The sequence below is a fragment of the Sinohyriopsis cumingii genome, chromosome 14 (assembly GCF_028554795.1).
Source record: "Sinohyriopsis cumingii isolate HCF-2022 chromosome 14, ASM2855479v2, whole genome shotgun sequence".
NCBI classification, from domain to species: domain Eukaryota; kingdom Metazoa; phylum Mollusca; class Bivalvia; order Unionida; family Unionidae; genus Sinohyriopsis; species Sinohyriopsis cumingii.
In genome coordinates, this window is record NC_142974.1 from 72,786,782 (window position 1) to 72,814,073 (window position 27,292).

The 27,292-nt window shown below is 33.7% G+C and overlaps 1 protein-coding gene across 1 annotated transcript in view; it reads left to right on the forward strand.

The window, feature by feature from the left end:
• The window catches only part of LOC149784136 (oxysterol-binding protein-related protein 1-like), a 191,990-nt gene that overhangs the window by 113,130 nt on the left and 51,568 nt on the right, over nt 1-27,292 (forward strand). The window contains exon 18 of the mRNA XM_089932232.1: nt 19,327-19,461. Coding sequence (XP_089788358.1) covers nt 19,327-19,461 — 135 coding nt within the window. The remainder of the gene's footprint in view (nt 1-19,326; nt 19,462-27,292) is intronic.

Consider the following 27,292-nt stretch of genomic DNA (forward strand, 5'->3'; position numbering starts at 1 on the left):
ACACAGTTTTGATGATTTCACAATAAATCTAATGTTCTTTAGTTGCATTTCTTTTACAAAAATGCATTTTCAGTCAATTAACACATCAAACATGTAAATTATATGATAGTACAGTACAGAAGAAAATTTTCTATGCACTTTACTTGCCATAATCATAGACCACAGGTGATACAGATGTTCAACAAAACGATACCATGCTAATCGTGGAGTGAACTTGTCTGTCCAGCAACTCAATGACAATATATCTATTCATGATGCCCATTAGTGATGCACTCTTGGAGAGCTGATAGATTCGTCTATGTTCATTTCTTCAGGTGATGTATTATAAAATGATCTGGTTTAGGTGGATTTAAATTTGTAACAATGAAAATGTATTTTAAAGTATGATTTTTTATTTAAAAAACATTTTTAAAAAAATTCACATATTACTGGTAGCTATCCTTTTTTTCTAATCAGGATAACATTCAATGAGTTACATCACACACTGCCGCGATGATTGTATCAACAGCACAACAAGCCGTTTTTGCACCAAGGCTTTACATAGATTATTCCTCTAAAATTTCATTGACGTCAATTGAGATGGTTATGAAATACCATTTCTCTAAGTCTGAAGTATTTTCATTTTCTCATTCTTGACATACTTGGCATGGGTCATCTTTATCACAGTCGGAGCTTTCCAGAATCCTCTTATTTTCCATCAGCTCTGAAAATGGATATTACAGGATATGACCTTAGCTATTCCCACGTGTCACTTTCGATTACATTTTCTGATGACTGTATTGACTTTTTGTTTCCTGCATTTACCACAGAGGAAGATTTTGCAGTGGTTATGCTATGGTCTTGTTTGGAGATTGAATTCTACAATATATCAGTGTTTTAATCTGTAGCCTGTCAAATATGACAATTTTCTCACACATGATGTCATTTATTGTGTTCATTGAACCTTGTGTCCAACCCACCCACACACACACAGGTTCACAGATGCAGAAGAGGCCTGATTTGTTTTTCTTGTATGGACTTTTAAGTGTGTCCAAAATCCTAGTAAATCATATATTAATATAAAATACCTTCAGAAATGAACTGTAAGTGAAGTTCTTGTTGTTCAGGAGGTAAAAAGTCATTTTTTTGAAGGCAGGTTGTAAACAAGACAACATGCAGTGGGTCACAGACTTCATTTCCAGACCAGCAAAAATGCGTCATCAGTCACTGTGCACTGTTGCCAAAATACACACAGACAACTACACCATAATACTGATAATCTAAAGAATAAACAATTTCATTTAAATCATTACCAAAATGAGGATGAAATGCTCCAACACAGACTGTGACAAAATCCAACACAGACTGGGACAAAATCCTACACAGACTGGGACAAAATTTCTGGATACTAATAATTGTTACCTGAATCCCTATCTTACAAAAGGTGACTAACGGTAAATACGGTAGGCAGTATGTTATTGAAAGATCACGGGATTTGGTGTTTTCGGATGTATTCAGAAATAGCTTTCAAAATGTGTTTCCTACTTGATTTTCATTCAAAAATGACAAAAACCTCCAGGGGTTAATGTGTTAAGGCAGACTTGAAACAGAAATTACACATGTATTTGTAAATTGCTCTGGCAAACACTTTTGGTTTTTTTTTTTGCTAGGTTTTTTATTAACTGTCATTATTATATTCCACTATCAAATCAATAGGTGTCATTGTCTCATTATCTCAAAGGCAAGCAGTTTCTTGTGTTACATATTGCACTTCAGCAGCTATTGAATTCTCTCTCTGCACTATATGTTCATTCATTAGTCTGTGTTTGTATTTTATGAATGCCACATAATGAATTAGCTAGGCAGAGTTCACCATGGTGCGAATCACTGGAGCTCCAATGGCTCACTGGTTAGTAAGCTGGATTTGCTACAAGTAGGCTATAAGTCTGAGTCCAATATAGTGTGTCAGTATACAAATTAGTCCGAATTAATGGCATCAACACAATATGACCTTTATGTGTTAATATGCTACAGTAGAACCTGTCTTGAGAGACCACTGCTTTTAGAGACCATCTGTTTTGAGAGACCAGAATCTCCATGCACAGATTTATTGATTATATAGTGTTACAACCTGTTATGAGAGACCATTATTTTTTGGCAGAAGGGGTGGTCTTTCAAGAGAGGTTCTACTGTATACAACACCAAACCAGACTTATCCAAATTGTGGTCCCAGTCTATTTAAATTATAGACTTTCAGTTGGATAGATGTGTCCCAGGACTTCAATTTTAACAATACTGCTGTCAGTTCTGGGGCTTAGGGTGATGGGGTGGGTGAAGGGTATATACTGTTGTCCCTGTTAATCCATGAATACATCTGTCTACCCATCAAATTAAGTTTAATATTAGACCTCTTGGCCACCTAGGGTCTCCATAATTTGGGAGCTGCTCTAAATTTATGCAAAAACAATCTGTACCCATTAGGAGTGTCTGCATCTAAAGTGTCATTTGAGCATTCCACAGTCATATTCCAAGGTTTTAAGTCTCTATCTTTAACAGTGTACAAAGAGTTGTGTGATTACACTGTACCGTCTTTAACAGTGTCCAATGCATTCTGTAAAATTACTGTCTTTAACAGTGTACAAGGAGTTGTGTGCTTACACTGTATGTCTTTGTCATTGTACAAGGAGTTGTGTTTACACTGTACTGTCTTTAACAGTGTACAAGTAGTTGTGTGATTATACTGTACTCAGTCTTTAACAGTGTACAAAGAGTTGTGTTAAATTGCTGTCTTTAACAGTGAACAATGCATTATGTAAAATTATTGTCTTTAACAGTGTACAAGGAGTTGTGTGCTCACACTGTATGTTTTTGACATTGTGCAAGGAGTTGTGTGTTTACAGTGTACTGTCTTCAACAGTGTTCAGGTTGTGTGATTACTGTCTTTAACAGTGTACAAGGAGTTGTGTGCTTACACTGTACTGTCTTTAACAGTGTACAAGGAGTTGTGTGATTATACTGTACTTTCTTTAACAGTGTACAAGGAGTTGTGTGATTACACTGTACTCAGTCTTTAACAGTGTACAAGGAGTTGTGTGATTATACTGTACTTTCTTTAACAGTGTACAAGGAGTTGTATGATTACACTGTACTCAGTCTTTAGCAGTGTACAAAGAGTTGTGTTAAATTACTGTCTTTAAGTGTATAGGGAGTTCTGTGATTACACTGAACTCTGTCTTTAACAATGCACAAGGAGTTGTGTGATTGCGCTATACTGTCTTTAACAATATACAAGGATTTGTGTGACTACTGTCTTTAACAGTGTATAAGTTGTGTTTTTACTGTCTTTATCAGTGTACAGTGAGTTGTGTGAAATTACTCAGTTTTTAACAGTGTACAAGCAGCTGTGTGATTGCTTTATATATTACAGTGTACAAGGAGCTTTGTGATTGCTCATCTTTAACAGTGTACAAGAAGCTGTACAATTGCTTTATCTATAAGTGTACAATGAATTGTGTGAAATTACTCAGTCTATAAAAGTGTACAAGGAGCTGTGATTTCTTTATTTATAACAGTGTACAAGGAACTGTGAAATTACTCATACATGCAATACATGACTTGATAGCCAGAATCTTCTCATTCCTTCCTTATTTTGGATAGTTACTGCCTATTGCAGGCATTAATTTCACATTTGTCCTCGATGGTTATTGAAGTGAAGAGATTTTTATAAAAGAACAAAAACAGTTCTCACACTCATTAATCATTATCAGAACATTTGTTTTGACATCACATACTAAACAGAAATGTCCACATGATAATGTTGATCTTAAGAAAAATAAAATGCCCATTTGGCAGTACAAAATATAAACCTGGCAAAACATGTATTATGTATGAAAATATAGAGGATGTAAATGCCCATTTGGCATTACAAAATATAAGCCCGGCAAAACATGTATTATGTATGAAAATATAGAGGATGTAAATGCCCATTTGGCATTACAAAATATAAACCCAAACCCGGCAATATAGAGGATGTGAATGCCCATTTGGCAGTACAAAATATAAACCCAGACTTGGCAAAAAATGTATTATGTATGGAAATATAGAGGATGTAAATGACAATTTGGCAGTACAAAATATTAACCCAAACCTGGCAAAACATCTGTTATGTATGGAAATATAGAGGATGTAAATGACAGTTTGGCAGTGCTAAATATAAACCTGGTAAAACATCTGTTATGTAAGGAAATATCGAGGATGTAAATGACAGACTGTATAGATTAGTGGAGGATCAAAACCCAAACCCGGCAAAACATGTTATGTATGGAAATATAGAGGATGTAAATGACCATTTGGCAGTACTAAATTATTAAATGTAAATGCGGCAAAACATCTGTTATGTATGGAAATGTAGAGGATGTAAATGACAATTTGGCAGTACTAAATATAAACCCGGCAAAACATGTTATATATGGAAATATAGAGGATGTAAATGACAGTGTGGCATTGCTAAATATAAACCTGGCAAAACATCTGTTATGTATGGAAATATAGAGGATGTAAGTGACAGACTGTATAGATTAGTGGAGGATCCAGTTTAATTTATTGCTGCTTAAAAAATGGTTGTTAAAGTCTGAACATGTGAGAAAATGGAGGGAATGTGGTCATTTACATCCATAGTGGGGCCGGAGTTCTAATTATTACCAGTTATTTATTAGTATTAGTACCCAGTAATATCATTTCTGCTGTCACCACACTGGTGGCCATTGTGGTTAGACCGTCGACCTTGGATGCAGGAGGTCGCGGGTTTGATTCCCAGCTAAATCATATCAAAGACTAATATAAAAATGGTACTAACAGCTGCTTTGCTAGGCGTTCAGCATTAACAGGTTAGTGTTAGGACTGGTTGGCCAGGTTTCAGGATAATGTGTCTGAGTGGGACATCATGCTACATGTCTGAGGCTTGATGCCCCTGTGCTAGAGATCACTACAAACTGCCACACTAAAGACATCATAGCGATATGACTAAAAAATAGTTAAAATTATATTTATGAAAAATCAAACTCAGAAACTTATTTCCGCTGTTAAGTTGATGATGTTAGTGCTATATTAAAACAAATATCTCTATCCAGCATGGTGAGTGTACATATATGTAAAAAGTATCCCAGCCCGTGTTCATTTTTTGTACACGAGTCATTATGTGTGCCTTACAAAATTATTTTCAATGTCCAGTATTTTTGTATTTCCCAAGAAAAGGTGTTTATTATCATTTACATAATGGCTAAGAAGGATATAATTTTGGTTCTGTATCATTTGTAACAAAATATTTTTCTCTAGCCCGACTGCTTGGAAATAGGATCTCAGTTTTATCATTCATCTCTCATTTCATATTTTAGAGTCAGCCTTTTTAACCTAAGTTTTCTTTGTATGTTTCACAAGCAATGGGAAGATGAGCTTTTTTTGGAAACTGATTGAAACAACATCTTTTCACATCATGTTGCAAAAAAACCTAGATGCTGCTTTTACATAAATTCTTTTTTTTAACACTTCAGTGATTGACATCAAATTATTATAAGTCTGTTTTGAAGTCTGATCTCATTGTCGTATTTTGTGTTAACCCTTGGAGCTTTTTGTCATTTTCGCCTGAAAATCAAGTAGGAAACACATTTTGAAAGCTATTTCTGAATAGATCCGAAAATACCAAATCCCTGGTGATCTTTTAATAACATACTGCCTAGTTGTGTTAGAAACATCGTTTTTCATTGGCTATTTGACTCGCATATGAACAGAAGGGTAAAAGTTGGATTGTTTTTTTTGTGTTTTTTTCCTAAACGGAGCCATTATTTTTGTATGGAGACCACTCTTTATTCCAAATGCCCATCTTATCCTACTTTTTGCAAAGGCTCATCTGCCTGTTTGCAGTTCTAAAATCTGGACACAAAATCGGATTCCAACGACGGAGATATTACGGTAGAAAAAAGTCAGGTCCAAAAAATGAGTTTTTTATCTGTAATTTGTAGTGCAGCTAGATATTCAAGATTATTTGTTATCATTGTAGAGCTACATCTGTCTACCTTTCTATAATACCACCCACTTTAGTGACCATGATGCTACAGAGCTTGGCAGTAGACTAATGTGTTAAGGCCGTAGGAAGCTGTGAGCTTGCCTTGGAAATGTTTAATCTTTGAATTTTCCTGTATCACATGTTATCACTATAGATCTGTATAAAGGTGTCAAAAGTTTAGAAAACTTCTACTGGGTAACCGTCGATCATAATGATAAGTACCTGGGTGCCAGATCAGTTGGAAATGGTGTTAAATGAATTAAAACCTGAAGTTAAGACCACATTTTTTTACAAAAATTCACAGTACATATCCAATATCCAATATATAGCACTACCTAATGTCGTCCCCTACAAGGTCTAAGAATTGATCCTCATTGTCTGATAAAGTTCTGAAATCCTCCTCCATCATCTAGTAAATCCTCATGGACTAGCCATTGTAAATGTCATCTGACTCCTTTTCCTTGGTATCATCATCATATGTGGATGCTTATTTAGAGACTGAGCTTGAGCTTTGTAAGTAACACTTTGATCATATAGTCTGTGAAATCTGTTAAAAGGTTTCAGCTGAACACAGGTCAGTTGTGTGGCAAGATCAAATAACCACCTTCTGTTACTTGCCACTTGCATGTCAATCAAAGGGCTGTCATGTGGGAAAACAAGATATGGGATTAAGGTCATTTATTTAGTAGGAGAGTCAGATCTCTGTTTGGCACTGAAAAAAAATACACATATATCAAACAGACTTTTTTGTCAACTTGAAAGTAAAGTGAATGCTACCTTAACAAGCACTGGTAGTAGACTTGTAAATGGTAAACAGGTACACTATGGCTCATTTTATTACTGGGGTAATTATAAATGTGCAGGTAATCAGTTGTCAGCTTTAGTTAGCACCCAGGTGCAGGTCTGTAGACTAGATGTGTTAATAGAATACAATTAGTTTACCCTGTCACAGTGTCCTCAACACAAAACTGAACTGGATGAATGGATGACTGCATGAATGGATTGATGAATCAGCAAGGGTAACACTTTTGTTATGCCCATTTCACTTTATGGCTTGTGTAGCATTATCGTGGGTGATCCATAATCTCCTCCCCTGAATTGGAGAGAGGATATTAAGATGTATGAATACAGGGACATTAGTGTATGATAATGTTTAAGATAAAATTGATGTTCCTGTATTAATACATTTCAGTACCCTCTCTTGCCTTGAAAATGTACCATGTTTACTCATTTATAAAGCACACCATTACACCCATGGTCTGCAGCTAGTAAGTGTACTACTGTAGAATGTACTTGTGTAAGTATGGTGCTGTATAATGTACTTGTGTATTGGGTATGATGCTGTATAATGTACTTGTGTATTGAGTATGGTGCTGTAGAATGTACTTGTGTATTTGGGTATGGTGCTACAGAATGTACTTGTGTATTGGGTTTGATGCTACAGAATATAATTATGTATTGAGTATGGTGCTGTAGAATGTACTTGTATATTTGGTATGGTCCTGCAGAATGTCTTTGTGTATTGGGTATGATACTGTAGAATGTACTTGTGTATTGAGTATGGTGCTGTAGAATGTACTTGTGTATTGGGTATGATGCTGTATAATGTACTTGTATATTTGGTATGATGCTGTAGAATGTACTTGTATATTTGGTATGATGCTACATAATGTACTTGTGAACTGAGTATGGTGCTGTAGAATGTACTTGTGTATTGGGTATGATGCTGTAGAATGTTCTTGTATATTGGGTATGATGCTTCAGAATATAGTTATGAATTGAGTATGGTGCTGTAGAATGTAATTGTGTACTGGGTATGGTGCTGTAGAATGTACTTGTGTATTGGTTATGATTCTGTTCACTTCTATCATAAACTAAAGAACAAATGGGTGATTTGTTTTTGTTTGCGGTGTAACAATATTTCTCAGTGCAAGATATGCTACAGATAACATCTCATCAGCAGACCAGAGTTGATGTGTTTAGTTCCACAGACCAGACCAGAGTTGATGTTGTGTTTAGTTCCACATGTATTATCCAGGAGTAAATACAGTTTGGGGAATCATAAATAATTGCTATTCCTCTGTGTTTTGTCATGAGAACTGGTCAAGGAACAAATTTATTCTGGCAGACCAAACAGAATTGTGCCATTATTGATGGGCCAGATCAATAAAAGAAATGGAGTTATCAAAGGGTATTAATATAATTTATATTGTCTCCGGGCAGTTACAAAGTTTGCCAAGTTCAAACGCTGTCCAGTTTTCATTGGCATGAAACTGCCAGAAAATATTTAACTGGGAAAAAAAAGTCCCGATGAAAATTCAAAATCATACATGTGCATTGGATATCTCTGTTTGGTTGGAATTTGGCATGAATAATCCAGAGTTACAAAGAGTAAATTCTGAGAAGTTTGTTAATCTAAAACCAGAACAACGTTATTATACAAAAATCATAAGTTTCTGCATTTAAATATTGGTGCTAATACAAAAGAGGTATTTTCTCTATGTGATAACACTAACTGCAAATCAACTGATGTGATTTATTTAATAACCTGTAAAAAATGTAGCATGCAATATGTTGGACAAACACTTCAACAAGTTTCAAAGAGAATGGATAATCATCGCTTTCATATAAAAAATTATAGAGATCCTCAGTTTTCCTCTAATATTTCAACACGCTTTAACACCAATAATCACTCTCTACTCGATTTTTCTTTCATTCCAATAGATATTGTGCATGGTGACATGAATAGACTCACAATAGAAACTTATTGGATTCATAAGTTAGATACTTTGTATCCTAATGGACTTAATGCCAATGCACTATATAAAATTGTATAATTTAAATTGATATATTGTATATCCTTTATAACAATATAATTATATGTATGACTGTTTGTCTCTATTTTATTTTATTATTTTAGCATTTAAATATGAAGTGTAAGTTATGAGACTCAAAGCCTCTTTATAAATATATGGCATGATTCATAAACTTCAGGGTCTTTAATAACTTGGGGATAGAACATGAGGGGTCATAGTTATCCCCATGGCCGAGCTTGATGACTGCAAAGCTTTGTGAAGTTCTTCAGTCAAATGTTTTAAACATTAGAAATTTCAGGCAGTTCTTTGAACATTGGACATTTAAGATGTTTTAAAAATCAGAAATTGTGAATGATTGATGTACTAATTCTGTGAGGTCATTATAAATAAGTAAATTATTTATAAAATATGGGTAATTTTCAATAATTCTTTTTTATTCCACATGCGATTCTGGTATTTGTGAATACTTCACAAAACCAAAAATGATGTTTTTTCAACAGTCAAAACGGATGTAACTTCTCTCTATGATGTTAGAACTTTCATACTGGTACAAGTTGTCACCTTCATATAATGGCATCCTGCTCAAATAATTTTGGGTCCTTGATGAAGGCAGCATGGACCACTACTAGTCACATCCGTCTTTCTGTTTGTCTGTCTCTTTTTCAGCAACTTGATTTGAGCTAGATACATGACTGGAAATTGTTGGCATTTACCAAATTTATTATATAGCTTTACAGAGACCTTGAAAGATGTTCAGTTTTATGTCGTATCAGTGAGTGGAATTGTGGACTGATTGTCTGTCACCATAACTTTTGTTTTGGCAGCCTTACTTTACAAGGATACTTGTATTTTAACCAAACTTGGCATACAACTTAATGATAATGAGACATTTAAATGAGTTTGATTTCCAACAATTCCAAGACATCGTTGACATGAGTTATGCCTCCTGATTGTCTGCCCTCCTGACTTTATTTTTCACAGTATAACTTTACACTAGCTTAATGGATTTCAACCAGAATTAATACAACCCATTATTTTATTTACAGGAGCTATGCCCTCTTGTCTCCTGTTTGCTCTTCTCGCCATGTTCATATCGCCTTAGTACAATTAAGTCCTATTGATGACATCATAAAGTATTTGCTGCGGTACACTTATGTCCTATTGATGACATCATAAAGTATTTGCTGCGGTACACTTAAGTCCTATTGATGATATCATAAAGTATTTGCAGTATAATTAAGTCCTATTTGATGGCATCATAACGTATTTGCTGTGGTACACATAAATCATATTGATGGCATCATAAAGTATTTGCTGTGGTACACGTAAGTCCTGTTGATGACATCATAAAGTAGTTGCAATATAATTAAGTCCTATTGATGTCATCATGAAGTGATTGCTGAAGTACACGTAAGTCCTATTGATGACATCAGAAAGTATTTGCTGTGGTACACGTAAGTCCTGTTGATGACATTGTAAAGTATTTGCAGTATAATTAAGTCCTATTGATGTCATCATAAAGTGATTGCTGAAGTACACGTAAGTCCTGTTGATGACATTGTAAAGTATTTGCAGTATAATTAAGTCCTATTGATTGCATCATAAAGTATCTGCTGTGGTACACTTAAGTCCTATTGATGACATCATAAAGTATTTGCTCTGGTACACGTAAGTCCTGTTGATGACATCATAAAGTATTTGCAATATAATTAAGTCCTATTGATGTCATCATGAAGTGATTGCTGAAGTACACTTAAGTCCTATTGATGACATCATAAAGTATTTCTTTTGCAATATAATTAAGTCCCATTGCTGACATCATAAATTGATCACTGTAGTACAATTAAGTCCTATTGATTATATCATAAAGTAATGATCTTGTAGTTTCTAGCTGCACAGCAAGAATTGATTTTACAAAAACAGACTAGCTTTCTCGCCAACACTACAAACTTGCGTGTAGTCCATTACATTACTGTTGAGTACCACAAAAACACATCCCCTGTATGAATATTTGATCAAGGCTAACCATTAACAATTGATGAGCCACGGTAAGGTAAATAATAAAGAATGGCACCTCATATAATGAAAGAGATGATACATGCTCTTAAGTATTGATGGATTTATTGAAAGGGATACAAATGGCACATCACATGATGAATGGAGATGATCCATGCATGGCTGTATTGATGGATTTATAGAAAACAAATGGGAAAAGAAATTGTTTTCCACAGGAATGTGCAATTGCATGAATCCAATGCTGAATTTAATGAATCGGTCTTGTCATCTTCTGCCATTGTTATAACTCAAAAGTAATAACGTTATCCTGATAATTTACACAAGTTTTATCACTTCTCATCTAAATGTTTTTTATCGCATTTGTGTAGAAACATACAGTAAGGGGTAATTCATAGATACTGTCCACTACAGAAATAGTCCCCCTTTAAGAATTGAAAATCTCTCTTATTAAATTACCTAGAGTGATGGGATGCATTCACCCTCTGTGTGTAAATCCTGAAGAAAAAAAATCACCGATCAAAATAAAAATTGTCAACAGCGTGGATATTACATTACCAGAAGTGTTAATATCTTTATTTTTTTTCTTTCTGTAAACAGACTGAGTTAGTATGGGGTTAATGAATACATGGTGCAGACAGAAATCTAGGTTCTGGCTGGTTGGACCAGTACGGGTACACCCCAAGATAATATAAGGGATACATGCCTGGGTCCTTTGAACCTGAATGTCAGTTTATACTTCAGTATAGTTTTACTAGGCTACATATGGTGGTCACTCGGGGCCCCCTGTGTGTGTGCTCTGTGTTTATGTATATATATATATATATATATATATATATATATATATATTCTGAATCTTTTGAAGCACATAAATCTTATGTTAGTCACATGTAACAGTTTGGTAGTGTGTTAGAACATTTGAGAAATGTAGGATGATTGCCTTTCTGCATGTTGATATTACAGTTGCATCTGTTTATATGTTCACACCATCTCATCTTTTGTTTTAATAATTTATACAAGTATGGTGCACGTGGCTTCAAACATGATTGATTGAACACTTTCTACTGTACATATCCATAGATTATGAGTAATTTAATATGTAAATGGCAACCTGTGTAGCAGGAAAAGGACCTTCTACCCCATCTTAAATTGAGTAGCCAAGAATACTATTGGGTCATGATATAATAATAAAAATAATAATAGTAATGATAATAATAATAATAGCAGCAGCAATAATAATAATAATGATGATGATGATAATAAATACATTATTTAAAGAGGGTTGCACAGTTGCCAAGCTTAAATTGATTAGCCCAGAAAAGACACTTAAATATGAAATTGTTAACACTAAGATTTTTGGGCCGTGAAATAATAATAATAACAATAACAAGAACAGCAACAACAACAAGAACTACAATAATAATAATAATAATAATAATAATAATAATAATAATCACAATGATAAGAAGAACAATGTCAACAACACTAACAACAACAACAATACTAATAATAAATACATTATTTAAAGAGGGTCAGACAGTTCCATGGAATTAATTCTCTGCATAGCCCAGCTTAGTTTGCTATTTACTTATATAAAACATAATTACACAAAAACACATATAAATCTTAATTCTTTTTAGTAAAAGAAAAGTTACATGTAATAATAACAAGCTACATTTACACATAAATTTATTTGTTAATAGATGACAAACAGAAAAAGAAAATCATCATGGGTGAGGCAGCAAAGTGAAAGGTGTTAGAATTTATGTAAAATTTGAAATTTTAATGTCCCTGTTAAATCAAACTGGTTCCATGTTTCATCCAATGAATTCGATTATCATGATCTTGACATGTAACCGATATTAATATATCTGCATTTTCTCTAGTTTATTTTGGGAGTCTGTTCCAATATAGTAGCCCCAAATGTTGAAAATTTGTCCTGGAGTTCCTTATTTGGTTTGGGAATGATGGTTAGCAGAAATTGTACATGATATAAGTTAACCCACTGGATACGTGAGTTTAATATATGGTAACCAAACCCAGTGAGGGGAAAAAAACATGTTTCTGGTTGGCTGACCTTCCCTGCTTTTGGTGCGCACCCTAGCACTTTTTTCCAACCATGGTAAAATAAAATAAATAAATAAAAATAAAAAAAAGAGTACAAACATTCAAAAATGTATGTGTGCATCTAATTGAGCTAATTTTGCCCAATGCTTGAAGCACTTTGTACATTATATCCACTAATCTATATAAGACATATGTTGGTTTAAAAAAATTCAAATTTAAAGAAAACAATATTCCAGAAAATTGATTTATGCATCTAATTGAGTGGATTTATCCTAATTCTTGATTGTATGTTAAGATAGTGCAAATAAATTATAATATGTATAATGTTAAAGAAAGAAAACACTATACATACCCTAATTTAAAACCAGTACAATAGAAAACACATTTTATTCTGATAGCCCCGAGGACATTTTATTTATATATATATATATATATATATATATATATATATATATATATATATATATATATACTAAACATTATAATATGTATAATGTTAAAGAAAGAAAACACTATACATATCCTTAAATTTAAAACCAGTACAATAGAAAAGACATTTTATTCCGGAGCCCCGAGGACATGCAGCACAAGAGTTTACAGATTTATATTGGTCTTAATCATTTTATATAAGTTGCCCCAGTCTCAAGTTGCTTAAATTGTATTGGTATATATGATAATTACCATATGTGTCAGTCTCAGCAGAGACTCATATTACTTCAAATTGAGCAATGTACTTCACCTGAACTGTCTGGCTTCCCTGCCTTAATACCTGGGGTTTTCTCTTTTGCATACACTCATTGCGCAGTGATGCTTGACAATAGCTCAACCCAGAACATATTAAGGAAATTTGATATGGATCATTGAAGAAAACTGTCAAGATCTCATCCAATTGTATATTAAGATGGTGCAAATAAAGCTTGTTGCATTATTAATTATGAAAGGATTTTGGGGATTGTTCTTAAATAGCGATGATGTTATGACTTTTTTCACCCTGCCAGGATTTTGCTATTAAGTTGGTTATTTATTTTGACAATGGTCTTTTGACATAGTGAAAAAAAAAAAACTAATAAAAAGTTGGAAACTTATTACAAGTAATTGAAACAAAAGCACATATAGTACTAATTGTTGGCCAAACAAAATCAACTCTTCCGATTGATTCCTTCTTCTCCCTCATTGCTTTTGGATGGAGACATGATTAACTTTGGTTCTTTTGGTTTAATTAAAGGTCAGATCACTTGATTCTAAGCTTAAATTTCAGATGAGACTAAAGTTCTTTGTGGTGTGGAATCTGAAACGAGAAGATTAATGTGAAAATTGCTGTTTACAAACGATAAACTGTTTGGCAAATGAAAATAGAGCCATATGGAAAGGTGAAGATTGTATGAAAACATGTTACAGGTATGATAAGGAAGAGCACTGTTGCCCAAATAGATTTAACCTTTAAAAGTGGACACCTTTTACTTTAGACCATATTTAAAAGTGGACACCTTTTAGTTTAGGCTGTATTTATTTTAGAAACTTTTATAAAATTAATGTTACAGTACAGACATTATGGGGATTTGTAGAAAGCAGTAACGTGTTTGAAAACACTCTCTCCCCAACAGTAATTAGTAATTTGACATAAATCTTAGATGCTGTATGTATGTACAAGAAAATTATACAGGTACCATATGTATTCACTTATAAATCATGTCTAACTGTTTAAAAAAATCCATAGACCCTGATCTGCCATTGCAACATGGGCTGGCAGATCAGGATAGCTATGTTGTTTATTTACTGATTACACCTTGCAAAGTGCATAGACCCAGATCTGCCAGCATATCATGTGACAGCAGATCTAGATCTTTATGGTTTGTATTTGGACTTGTAAGTGAATATACATATATCTCATATCAAGTCATATTGTGATTTGTATGGACTACTAGAATTTGTTCAACATTTTATTGAAATTTTTACACAAAAGTATTTTATTGTTTTCATTAGAGTATAAAGGCATGCCAAATAATAATGTTTGAGATAAAAGTTGTGAGATGAAAGGTAGTGTGTAAAAACAGTTTAAAAGAACGTGTTTTGCAATCGATATTGGACTTGCAGTTTACATGTTATTAGAAAAATGATTCAAATCAAATTGAAACTACTACACCCTGTTCTTAGCATAGCATACAATTGACCTGTTTCGACAATGTAATAGTTACAAAGCAGAGGGAACATGACCCATTTTGACAATGTAATAGTAGCAAAGCGTACATGACCCATTTTGACAATGTAATAGTAGCAAAGCGTACATGACCCATTTTGACAATGTAATAGTAGCAAAGCATACATGACCCATTTTGACAATGTAATAATAGCAAAGCGTACATGACCCATTTTGACAATGTATTAGTAGCATAGCGTGCATGACCCATTTCGACAATGTAACAGTAACTAAAAAAAATTAAATTCATGGTAAACTTTGAAATTATGTAATGAAGGTTATTTCTTTGATATGTAATGTGAGGCATAAAAAGGTGTTATTCAGTAATTGGTTGCTGAATGTAATGGGATGATTGCATCAAATGCTTTCACTTTCTGTACAAAAAGGTCAAAATCATTTTCTTCAGAACATAATGGAGCAGGTAATCAGTAATTTTACATAGCTGAATCAGTTTGTTTATGATGGCAAGAAGTACTGGCTTTACCCCCCCCCCCCTTTAATCTCATGGTACATTTGTACAGGGTATGCACTTGATACATCAGTAAAGGGTATACACATGATACATTAGTACAATTTATGCACATGATACATTTGTAGATAGTATGCACAGGGTACATTTGTGCAATTTGTGCAGTTGGTACATTTGTAGATGGTATGCATGTGGTACATATGTACAGGGTTTGCACTTGGTACATATATACAAGGTATGCATATGATACATTTGTACAGGGTATGCACATGGTACATTTGTACAGGTTTAGCACGTGGTACATTTATTCAGGGTATGCACATGGTACATTTATTCAGGTTATGCACATGGTTTATATAGGGTATGCACATTTGATTGCATGTTTTGTATCCTCACTGATGCAATATTTATTTTTTGATTGTTCATTCTCCTGCATTTTACATTTGCTCCAAATGTACTCAGTGTAATGTATAACTGGTTTGATATTAGATTTGTCCTTTTTTTTCATGATGACTAATCCAGTTGGAATTGAAAACTTTGTAAAATTTCAATCTCTCGTGCTTTATTACTTGGATAAAACTTTGTGGATGACTTAAAACAAAGATGGGAGTTATTGATTTTGGGGTTCAAAGGTCAGAGTCTAAGGTTCAAGCTCTTCAAGAAAGAAAACAGTTTCTACAAAATAAGTAAAGTCCTGTGACACAGTTCATAACAAAACTGATGGTTTGCATTTGAAAAAAGAAAACCACATATCAGCTTTTGAGATAAATAGGTCAAAGGTAAAGGTCACTGAAACTGAAAGAAAAAGGGAACTTTTTACCACAGAACAACTAGTTACAATATTCATGTTAAATCATGATAACAAGAGCATGAATGAGTTGGGCAAGAGCATGAACGAGTTGGGCAAGATCATGAACGAGTTGGGCAAGAGCATGAATGAGTTGAGCAAGAGCATGAATGAGTTGGGCAAGAGCATGAATGAGTTGGGCAAGATCATGAACGAGTTGGGCAAGAGCATGAATGAGTTGGGCAAGAGCATGAATGAGTTGGGCAAGATCATGAACGAGTTGGGCAAGTCTGACGACGATTGTATTCATCAAAAACTTGTTCATTAAATTATCTTGAATGGTTTTTTTAGGAACATTTGACAAGCATCAGGAAGGAATAAGATGGGTCTGTAATTGTTAACTTAATATGGAGCAGACTTTACTGTAATATCATTTATTTTTGTTGGGGTGAATTTTTGTGGTTTTGTATTTAAAACTAAAGGCATTTTCCTGGGTACTTACATTCATGGTTTTGCCTGTCAAAATTTGCATATTAGTAGGTATTTAATTTCATGGTTTAACCTCAACAATTACCCAAAATAAAGAATACAGAAGAATAAAACTGCCAATGCAAATGGCATTAACTTTAATGTTTAAAACAATACTACTACCTGTATGAGCACAAATCAAAGACCTGGAAAGTTCAATACTTACACCTTGTTTTCGACCAAGTGAATAACATCAGTCGAAGCCGACGCAGTTTTGGACAAGCCATGCTCAATATGATTAGTACTTGGACAAGCCATGCTCGACTACTCCAGTGGCCCAATGGTTTGAGCATCCGCCCCGGATGCAGGAGGTTGTGGGTTTGAACCCCAACCGAGTCATACCAAAGACTTCTAAAAATATTACTAACAGCTGCCTTGCTGGGCGCTCAGTATTAAGAGGTCAGTGTTAGAAGTGGAAGGCTTGGTGTTAGGATAATGTGACTGGGTGGGACATCATGATGCATGTCTGCACCCATGCCCAGTGCTAGACATCACTTTAAACTGCCACACTGCAGACATCTTTGCAGTAAGACTGGAAAATTGTTAAAGCTGCGTTAAAAATCTAAATCACACATACATATACACACACACATACACATGCTATGCTCATTGTGATTGGTATATGCTTTGGACAAGCCATGGTCAGTGTTTCTACTATGCCTTGCACAAGCCATGCACAATGACATTATGTGATTGGTACTTTCTTTGGACAAACCAAATTGGAGACTCTGATAATTCCACCAGAAAACAAAATGTTTTTGTGCTTTAGTTGTCTCTGGAATCTTCCATTAGTTTCACTCTTAATTCATGATGATATAGAGCGTTTTATTGCACACACACGGACCCAAGGTTCGAGTATTTGTAACTTTTTTATTAAGGATACTTACATACATCTACACTATAACAGTATCTTCAGGTTCCCATGGACATATTTGGTCATGCTTGATGAAGTTGTTACATTGTCACTTCATATCATGGTCAATCAGTGGTCACTAAAAAACTTGCTCATTAATCTTGAAGTAATATGAGCTTCTCAATGACGAAGATTCACTTATTAAATCTTCCATTACCTTTATTCAGTCTCATGCTAATTCAGCTGTTTATCAACTGGGAAAATGTTGTGAATTATGTTTTTACAAAAGTAATAATTGTTCCATAAGAATGTATTTTTAGATGTTATGCCAATGTCATTGTAAAATGACATTATGAATTAACACTGCGGTATTTGCATCACCAGTTTCATGCCACAATCTGCTAAATTTTTAATATTATTGTCCAGTACTATTATCTATGTGAAATAAGACTGGGATAAAAATGTTTCCAGAAGTAATTGGTACATGTATTTTTAGTTCTATCCTTGACCTATTATTTCTATTATTATTATTATTATTATTATTATTATTATTATTATTATTATTAAAGAAATAGGTCATAATAAAAATGTATCAAGTCTCCCAAATGTTATCTCAGTCATCCCTCTTCTGCCTTCAATGAGAAGTGATTTCATCTAGTTGTAGGGGTTTATCAATCATGGTTTTGAGGATATTGTGGCAAAAAAGACAAGATGTACAAAGTACATATTTTGCATGTACACACAACAATCAACAATATGTAAAAACAAAACTATGCCTAGTGTACAGCCTTACACAATATGTAATCACAAAACTATGCCTAGTGTACAGCCTTACACAATATGTAATTACAAAACTATGCCTAGTGTACAGCCTTACACAATATGTAATTACAAAACTATGCCTAGTGTACAGCCTTACACAATATGTAATTACAAAACTATGCCTAGTGTACAGCCTTACACAATATGTAATTATAAAACTATGCCTAATGTACAGCCTTACACAATATGTAATTACAAAAATATGCCTAGTGTACAGCATTACACAATATGTAATTACAAAACTGCCTAGTGTACAGCCTTACACAATATGTAATTACAAAACTATACCTAGTATACAGCCTTACACAATATGTAATTACAAAACTATGCCTAGTGTACAGCCTTACACAATATGTAATTATAAAACTATGCCTAGTGTACAGCCTTACACAATATGTAATTATAAAACTATGCCTAATGTACAGCCTTACACAATATGTAATTACAAAAATATGCCTAGTGTACAGTATTACACAGTATGTAATTACAAAACTGCCTAGTGTACAGCCTTACACAATATGTAATTACAAAACTATACCTAGTATACAGCCTTACACAATATGTAATTACAAAACTATGCCTAGTGTACAGCCTTACACAATATGTAATTATAAAACTATGCCCAGTGTACAGCCTTACACAATATGTAATTATAAAACTAGTCTTAGTATGCAGCTTTACACAATATATAATTACAAAGTCAGACTACTGATTATAGCTTTATTCTTTTCTAGGAACTTTCCAAAATTACCATGCCAGTTGTGTTCAATGAGCCCTTGAGCTTCCTCCAAAGAATAACAGAATATATGGAATATGCAACACTCTTGAACATGGCCAGTTCTATGGACAATCCTGTAGACAGGATGATGGTAAGGGAATAATAACAATAATAATAATAATAATAATAACTTGAGCTGTATTACATGTTACTCCATGCTCATGACATTTTGACCTCTCTTCAGTTCAATCCACACCCACCCACCCACCCAAAGACCCCAAGGTTGTGACTCAAATCTGTCCCATTTATTATGTGTCCCCCTGCTAGGAATACATGCGTAAAGTTTAGTTACTTCAGTTGTATATTTTTGTAATTTTGACCCCAAAGTCTTCAAGAATCGTACCTCTGTCACAGGTGGCCAAATCACTGTGCCGAGGAGTGCAATAGAGAAAATACTGGTACACATCCACTTTCAACTAGTATAATGTGCTATAGAGAAAATACTGGTACACATCCACTTTCAACCAGTATAATGTGCTATAGAGAAAATACTGGTACACAACCGCTTTCAGCTAGTATAATGTGCTACAGAGAAAACACTGGTACATGGCCACTTTCAACTAGTATAATGTGCTATAGAGAAAACACTGGTACCCCACCACTTTCAACCAGCATAATGCACCAGCAGATAGTTTCAAGCAAGTTGCATGGTAGCTGATCTGCTGGCATATTATTTGATAATTTATCCATGTATACAGACTGTTTATTGTTTGGTTTAAATTCAGTAAGTGTGGTGAAGCATCTGGATAATCATATAACACAGCATGACTTTTAATCAATATCAACAAACGTTGAGAGCATCGGTCATGGTGGATCTCTTGCTGAAGGAAAAGATGCTAATGAACTGTTTGTGTACCATATTTCTGCCTTTCAATCAATAGTGATACAAACTCTGAAGGCAAGCAGCTGTGGGTATTGTAGGATTCATTTGTCCCAAGGGTTGGCATTTTGCTAGTAAGCAGTCAGGGTGTATTTCGTTTTATTACTAAAATTGACATGATTACGGACACTTGATTTTGACCTTAAGAAGGCTTGTAGTAATAATACCTAAGAATTCTTATCTTTACACTTTACTTTTGGAAGTATTGTGATACCCAGAATCTGCCCACCCGGAATCTGTCCGTTCATCTGTCTGTCTGTTAGCACATCTTCTAAATTGCTGGGTGGAAATTTACTTGACAGTATTAACGTGCTCCAGCACTATAATGATGTTCCATAACAGTGGACTGTCTTATAAGCGAGTTCATTTTATATCATGGTGTTTGTACATAATGTTGCTATTAAATAATGACCCATGATTACACAAGAGTGTAGAAAAATAGACTATTTTATACTGAGGTACCATTATAGTGAGGGAGTAATGTGTGTCATTGGTCTTTAGTTTATGCAAGAATAGTATTGTTGGCTCCCTCCTTGAGGTCATATTTGCAATTTCCAAAAAAAAAATGTAAATTACTTTTAAATTATTTGTAATTTACAAAAAAAATGTAAATTACTTTTAAATTAAGTTTTTAAATACTTTATTCACTAAACTATGTGTATGCATAGTAGGTATGTGTGTGCTTGTGTGCATATATATATATATATATATATATATATATATATATACATATATTGATTTTTTTCATATTTAACACATTAACCCCTGGAGCTTTTTGTCATTTTCGCCTGAAAATCGAATAGGAAACACATTTTGAAAGCTATTTCTGAAGAGACTCAAAAACACCAAATCGCCGGTCATCTTTCAACAACATACTGCCTAGTTGTGTTAGAAACATTGTTTTTCATTGGCTATTTGACTCGCGCATGAGCAGAAGGGTAAAAGTTGGAGGGTTTTTTTTGTGTTTTCTTTTTTAGTAAACGGGGCCATTGTTTTAGTATGGAGACCACTCTTTATTCCAAATGCCCATCTTATCCCCCTTTTTGCAAAGGCTCATCTGTCTGTTTGCATTTCATACCAGTTTGACTTAGATCTGAGACCTAAAAGTTTAAAATCCGCACACAAAATTGGATTCTGACCAATGGCGAATTTTGGGTAAAAAAAGTCTGGTCCAAAAAATGAGGTTTTTTAATCTTTATTTTGTAGTGCAACTAGATATTCCAGATTATTTGGTATCATTGTAGAGCTACATCTGTCTACCTTTCTATAATTCTACCCACTTTCGTGTATCTTGCATGACCATGACGCTACAGAGATTGGCAGTAGGCTACTACCTCCTGTCTCTCAGTGTCATCGCTAGGGGTTAATGTGTTAACCCTGAGTGGGTCACTGTTTGTGAAGGGGTAGCGGATGGGGGTTTGGCAGAACTTGGGTTAATTGCATTCAGTTGTAAATTGATTCAGATACATTTTAATTATACGTAAAATTACTCATTTTTGGTCAGTGTATTTGATTAAATTTGTGAATTAGAATCTCCTATGAATTCGAGGATGGATATTGAATCAGACAGATCACATCTGAGATCAGTGTTTAGCTTAGGATACTGTTTTGTGGGGTGGTATGGTCTTTATGAGAGAATCAAGAATGAACAGTCATCAATAAATACAATGTGTAAATGTCATAACATTGATTAAGCAGATACATATGGTATTTGTACCTTGACATGGAGCACACTGGCAGTATGCTTGACTGTACAGTTAAATGATTCTACTAGTATACCCAAGCATAGTTGAGGATACTTAACCAGTCTGATAAATTCCACAAAATAGAAAGCGTTATATTTGGAAATCTTGTGTTTTATCATTAAGGCTGCAACATTTGCCAAAATTAATAAATTTATACACAATAACCAAAAAAATGCCGTTCAATGGAACTAATTTGAAACTCAGTCATTCCCCAGGTCTGCTAAAGGCTGTTTATACAGTATGTAAACTATTGATGGTGTGCATGCTGTGCCTGTCTTTTTAGTCATGTCTTTTATCAAATATATCTGACATGTATTTGTAGAAATTATATTACATTTCTTTATTGTATATATGACATGTTTTTGTTGAATATATCTGACATATCTTTGTTGAAATATATCTGACATGTATTTTTTGAATATATCTGACATGTCTTTGTTGAAATATATCTGACATGTTTTTTAAAAAATATATCTGACATGTCTTTGTTGAAATATGTCTGACATGTTTTTTTAAATATATCTGACATGTCTTTGCTGAAATATATCTGACATGGCTCTGTTCAAATATATCTGACATTATTTTTGTTGAAATATATCTGACATGACTTGAATGAAATTATCTGACAATTATGGAACATCCTTTGGGTAGTCATGTTATTGTTTTGTACTGCCACATGCATCTGCCTAATGACATTTTTTATAATGCAACCAGCCAAATTGCTTATACGTGTGCATACACTACTTTTGTTGGATGTATGACCATAAGGAATTTGCAGTGGTGTACAAACTTGAAGGAGCATTTCTTTAAAATAGAACTTGTTCATCATAGGTTATGTTAATGAACACGTTTCGAGGTAAATGTTGTTTAAATAAATAAAAGATTGAGATCAGTAAACCATCCAGTTGCACAATGTTGTGTAATGAGCAGTAAAAAGAAGCAGTTGAACCTTTATATTTTTATACAAGGAACGTTATCTAACATTAAGCACTAAAACATCTCTCGTTTATAAATTTGATCAGGGACAGTGTGGGAACCATAGCAGCTTAGTTTCATAAATGGGGTTAATTATGGAGAAGCAAGTTCCAAAGTTTACAGTGAATTTAAAAATTTTAAATTAAAACTTGGAGGTTTGCTCAAAGTTTAACAGAAATTTCACTATAAATTGCAAAGAAATCACATCACAATACAAAAATCTAGTTTCACTGTTGCTTTTTCTCGAGATAAATGTTGGAGTAAACAAGTATCATTTGATGTAGTCACATTAAATTTGGTTGGCTTCAGTTGTATTAATATATAGGTCCGTTATGGCAGTTTGTTTAATTTTTGTACATATTTTTCAGCATTTTTGACTTTTTATCTTTTTATCAACAATCTTATTAACAATATCTAGCATATATTGAATGAGGTAGATGAACAAAATTTATCTTGCATGGTTTGATTCATATTAATACTGTTACGGCTTCATTTTTCTGTCATATGGGATTTAGACTTTTTCGTCTGCAATATTTTACAAATTTGTTTTGAGCTTGGAGGGATATTCATCATCAAAATTTGGAATACGGTGTAATAATAATAAAATGCCGGAAGATAGATTAAAATTTCAATCTGCATGTATCATCGGAGGGCCTAATATCTGAATGCAAAGACTGCATCATTTGTTTTGTTCCTGGTTCTGCAATGGCTGATAATAATTTTCTCAACCTTTTACAATACATCATGAACGAGGGATCAACACCTTCTAGTTTTGATGTACTTAACTTGTCCACCACTATTCTACATGACCTTAAAATCAAATGACATTTTGGCTAAAAACGCAAAATGAAATCTTATATTCTCAAATCAAGCATGAATTTATAGTTGAGTCCCGTAAACAGGTACCTAAACATAATTTTACTTCGATGGAAATTACATACAGAAGAAAGGCATGCCCTTGGGCACCAAGATGGCACCAACTTGGGGTACTTAGAAGAGACATTTTGATAGAATAAGGGATAAACATTAAAGAAAGAATTTGGAATTATTTGAGAAAGAACTGGAAGATATTTAGATGACTTTATCATAAAATGAAATTATTATATATCTATTGAAGATTTGTCTAGGAACTTAATAACTTTTATTCATCCATACAATTTGTTCAAGATGATAGTATACATTTCCAGGAAATATTCATGAAATTACATGTATATAGAACACATATTTCTAGTGGTATTTATAATAAATCCACTGATATACATTCCTGTCTTGACTTACATGCATATAGAACACATATTTCTAGTGGTATTTATAATAAATCCACTGATATACATTCCTGTCTTGACTAAAAATATTGCCATCCAAAACATGCACAACAGAACATTTCTTGTATTCTTGTGTCAAGAGTAATAATGATTGTAAAGGACAAGGGCAGAGACTAAAAAAATTACGGAAAGTCTTCGCAGGCAAAACTACCCAGAGAAAATTATTATTCACGGCATGCTGTGAGGTAAAGAAATGGATAAGTCAAGGCAGACAACTATGAAGAACATAACCCGTCTTGAAATGGGATTCCTTTTAATGCAGCGTACATCCCACGGAACAGTGTGCTATGAACAGCGTAGTGATTAAATGACAAATGTTTTGAAATTAATAAAAATTATTAATAGTTAAAAACAACACAAACATTTGATTTTTTTAAATACCAAGAACATATATGAAATTAACTTCATTGAATTTTGGCAAGATTAACCAATCTATTATGAGTAGATGCTGTTGTTGTTGTTGTTGTTGTGGGGTTTAACGCCATTTTTCAGCACACGATAGGCTGTACATGGCGGCCAGTATTAATAGTGGAGGAAGAACCCGGGAAAACACCGGAAAGAACCACCGACCCACGAGAAGCTACTGGCAAGCTTTCTCACATACCCACATTGGCTGAATCCTAGACTCAAACCGCTGCAGACAGAGGTGAGATGGCAGTGATCCGTAACAAAGAGCGCTTTAGACCACTCGGCCACTCGGGGCCCCATGAGTAGATGCAAAACACGTTCTGATAGAAGGAAATACATGTACATTTAAAAATGGTAACATATTTACAGTTAAACAGGACATGGTGTGTTTGTGTTTTTAATGTAGCTTTTAAACATTTTTCAGTCATAGCTACGATGTCTCCAGTGTGCCAGTTTATAGTGATGTCTAGTACTGGGGCATCATGCCTCTAACATGTGGTATCATGTCCCACTCAGTCACATTCCCCTGATACCAGGCCAACCAGACCTAATACTAACCTCTTTATACTTAATGCCTAACAAGGCAGCTGCTTGAACCATTATTTTTTATCAGACTTTGATATGATGTGGCATAGGTTCAAACCTGTGACTACATACCTCCAAGGCTGATGATCTAACCACTTTGACCACTGGAGCAGTTGGTCATGGATTGCAGTTCTACGAATGTGATATATGCATTGATACATGTATTTGTGAAATCAGGCTAAAATAAGCATAGATAGCAAACAAGAAGACCTCAAATTATTACAAGTTGATAAACATCTACATAACTACCAGGAGGAATCTTCAGTAACCTTCCTTGTATAAATTATTTACTGAATATTTAAGAGAAGAAAAGAAACTTTGATTTTATACACAATCCACAGTCAGATCTTAACAGTTCTAGCTAATTATTGGAGATTCATAAAAAATTCAAATGAAATGCCTTCTACATCGTATCAGTGCACTGATAAATTAGCATAACACGACTGTACGTTATATTGGTTTTTTAATTTGTTTGGACCATTTTATACATTGTATCAGTACATTGAGACATGTTGACATCATACTGTACAGAGCTTATTATACATTGTATCAATACATTGAGACATGTTGACATACTGTACAGAGCTTACACATTGTATCAATACATTGAGACATGTTGACATCATACTGTACAGAGCTTATATTGAGTACATGTCTATCCATTTTTTAAATATGTTTTTTTGTTTGTCCTTGAAATGTGAGATGTTTTTATTGATACTGTTAGTCTTACAGATGTGTGTACACGAATGTTGTATATAGATGTGAAGTCGTTTATTTTTACCCAATAAATAATAATGTAATTGACATAATGATTTCATAATAATTATTGAAAAAAAGTAATTTGAAAGTTAGATATACCTTCCTGAGATGCATCCATGATGATGATGTAAAAGTAATTGAAGAAGTGAAGCATGAATTAACATAATGCTACAGTGGCATAGAAAGTGCCACCCACCCCATTCAGTTGAAGCTCGTTTTCTTGTATATGTATGGCTTGGTTTATAATTATATGCTTCTTTTGGGGTTGCCTCCGTTACAGTTCTATTGTCATAAACTAAGATAAAGAAAGAAGCAAAACTAAAAAGTTCTATATAACTTAGCAAATAATTTAATCATCAAAGTAATAAAATTAAAATTTAAGAGACACTTGCAGTATTATGAAATAATTTCAAAATAATCTCTCTCTCTGCATATATATATATATATATATATATATATATATATATATATATATATATATATATATATATATATATATATTACTAGAATTATTAACAACTTCTTTAACAGTGAGACTTTATTTTGTCCATGGATCAACTTCAGACATGCACATCTTCTGTAAGAGTGCATGGAACCCTATATTTTTCCATGTATCTGCTTCAGACCTAGATGCTCAAGAGTCACATTTGAATTTAGAGGATATATCATGCACACACATTTTAATTTATAAATGAAATGAATAATAATGTGATAAACTGTCATGATTTGAAGACTAATTTGTTTCTTTCCTTTTATCTCTCTCTCTCTCTCAGACACATAATACAATGCATTCCACCTTGCATTCATTTTTGTACTTGGTCTACAGTTATCTGCTGTTTGGTATTGTGAGATAGATAGACATCAGTATCTGCATTCTTTCTTACTGGTATTGGATAAATCTTGGGGTTTATTAGTTTTCTTATGTGTAGGAAGGAATTGCAGTCATATAAGCTAGCATAGTTTGGATAATTGTTAGATTGAAAATTTGAATTTGCACATTTCTTATACAAAGAAATATGTAGTCTTGTTTTCATGCCATTATCAGGGTATGTTGTCGGCTACTGTATATACTCATTTCTCGCTTACATATCTTTTATATCTGTCATATCATAATGCACCTGCAGACCAGGGTATATGTTTCTTTTTTCTACTGTTTACTCCCAGCATACTGCACAGACTCGGATCTGCTGGCCCATTAAGCAGTGGTAGATCTGGGTTTGTGTAGTGTTTGGACTCATAACTGAG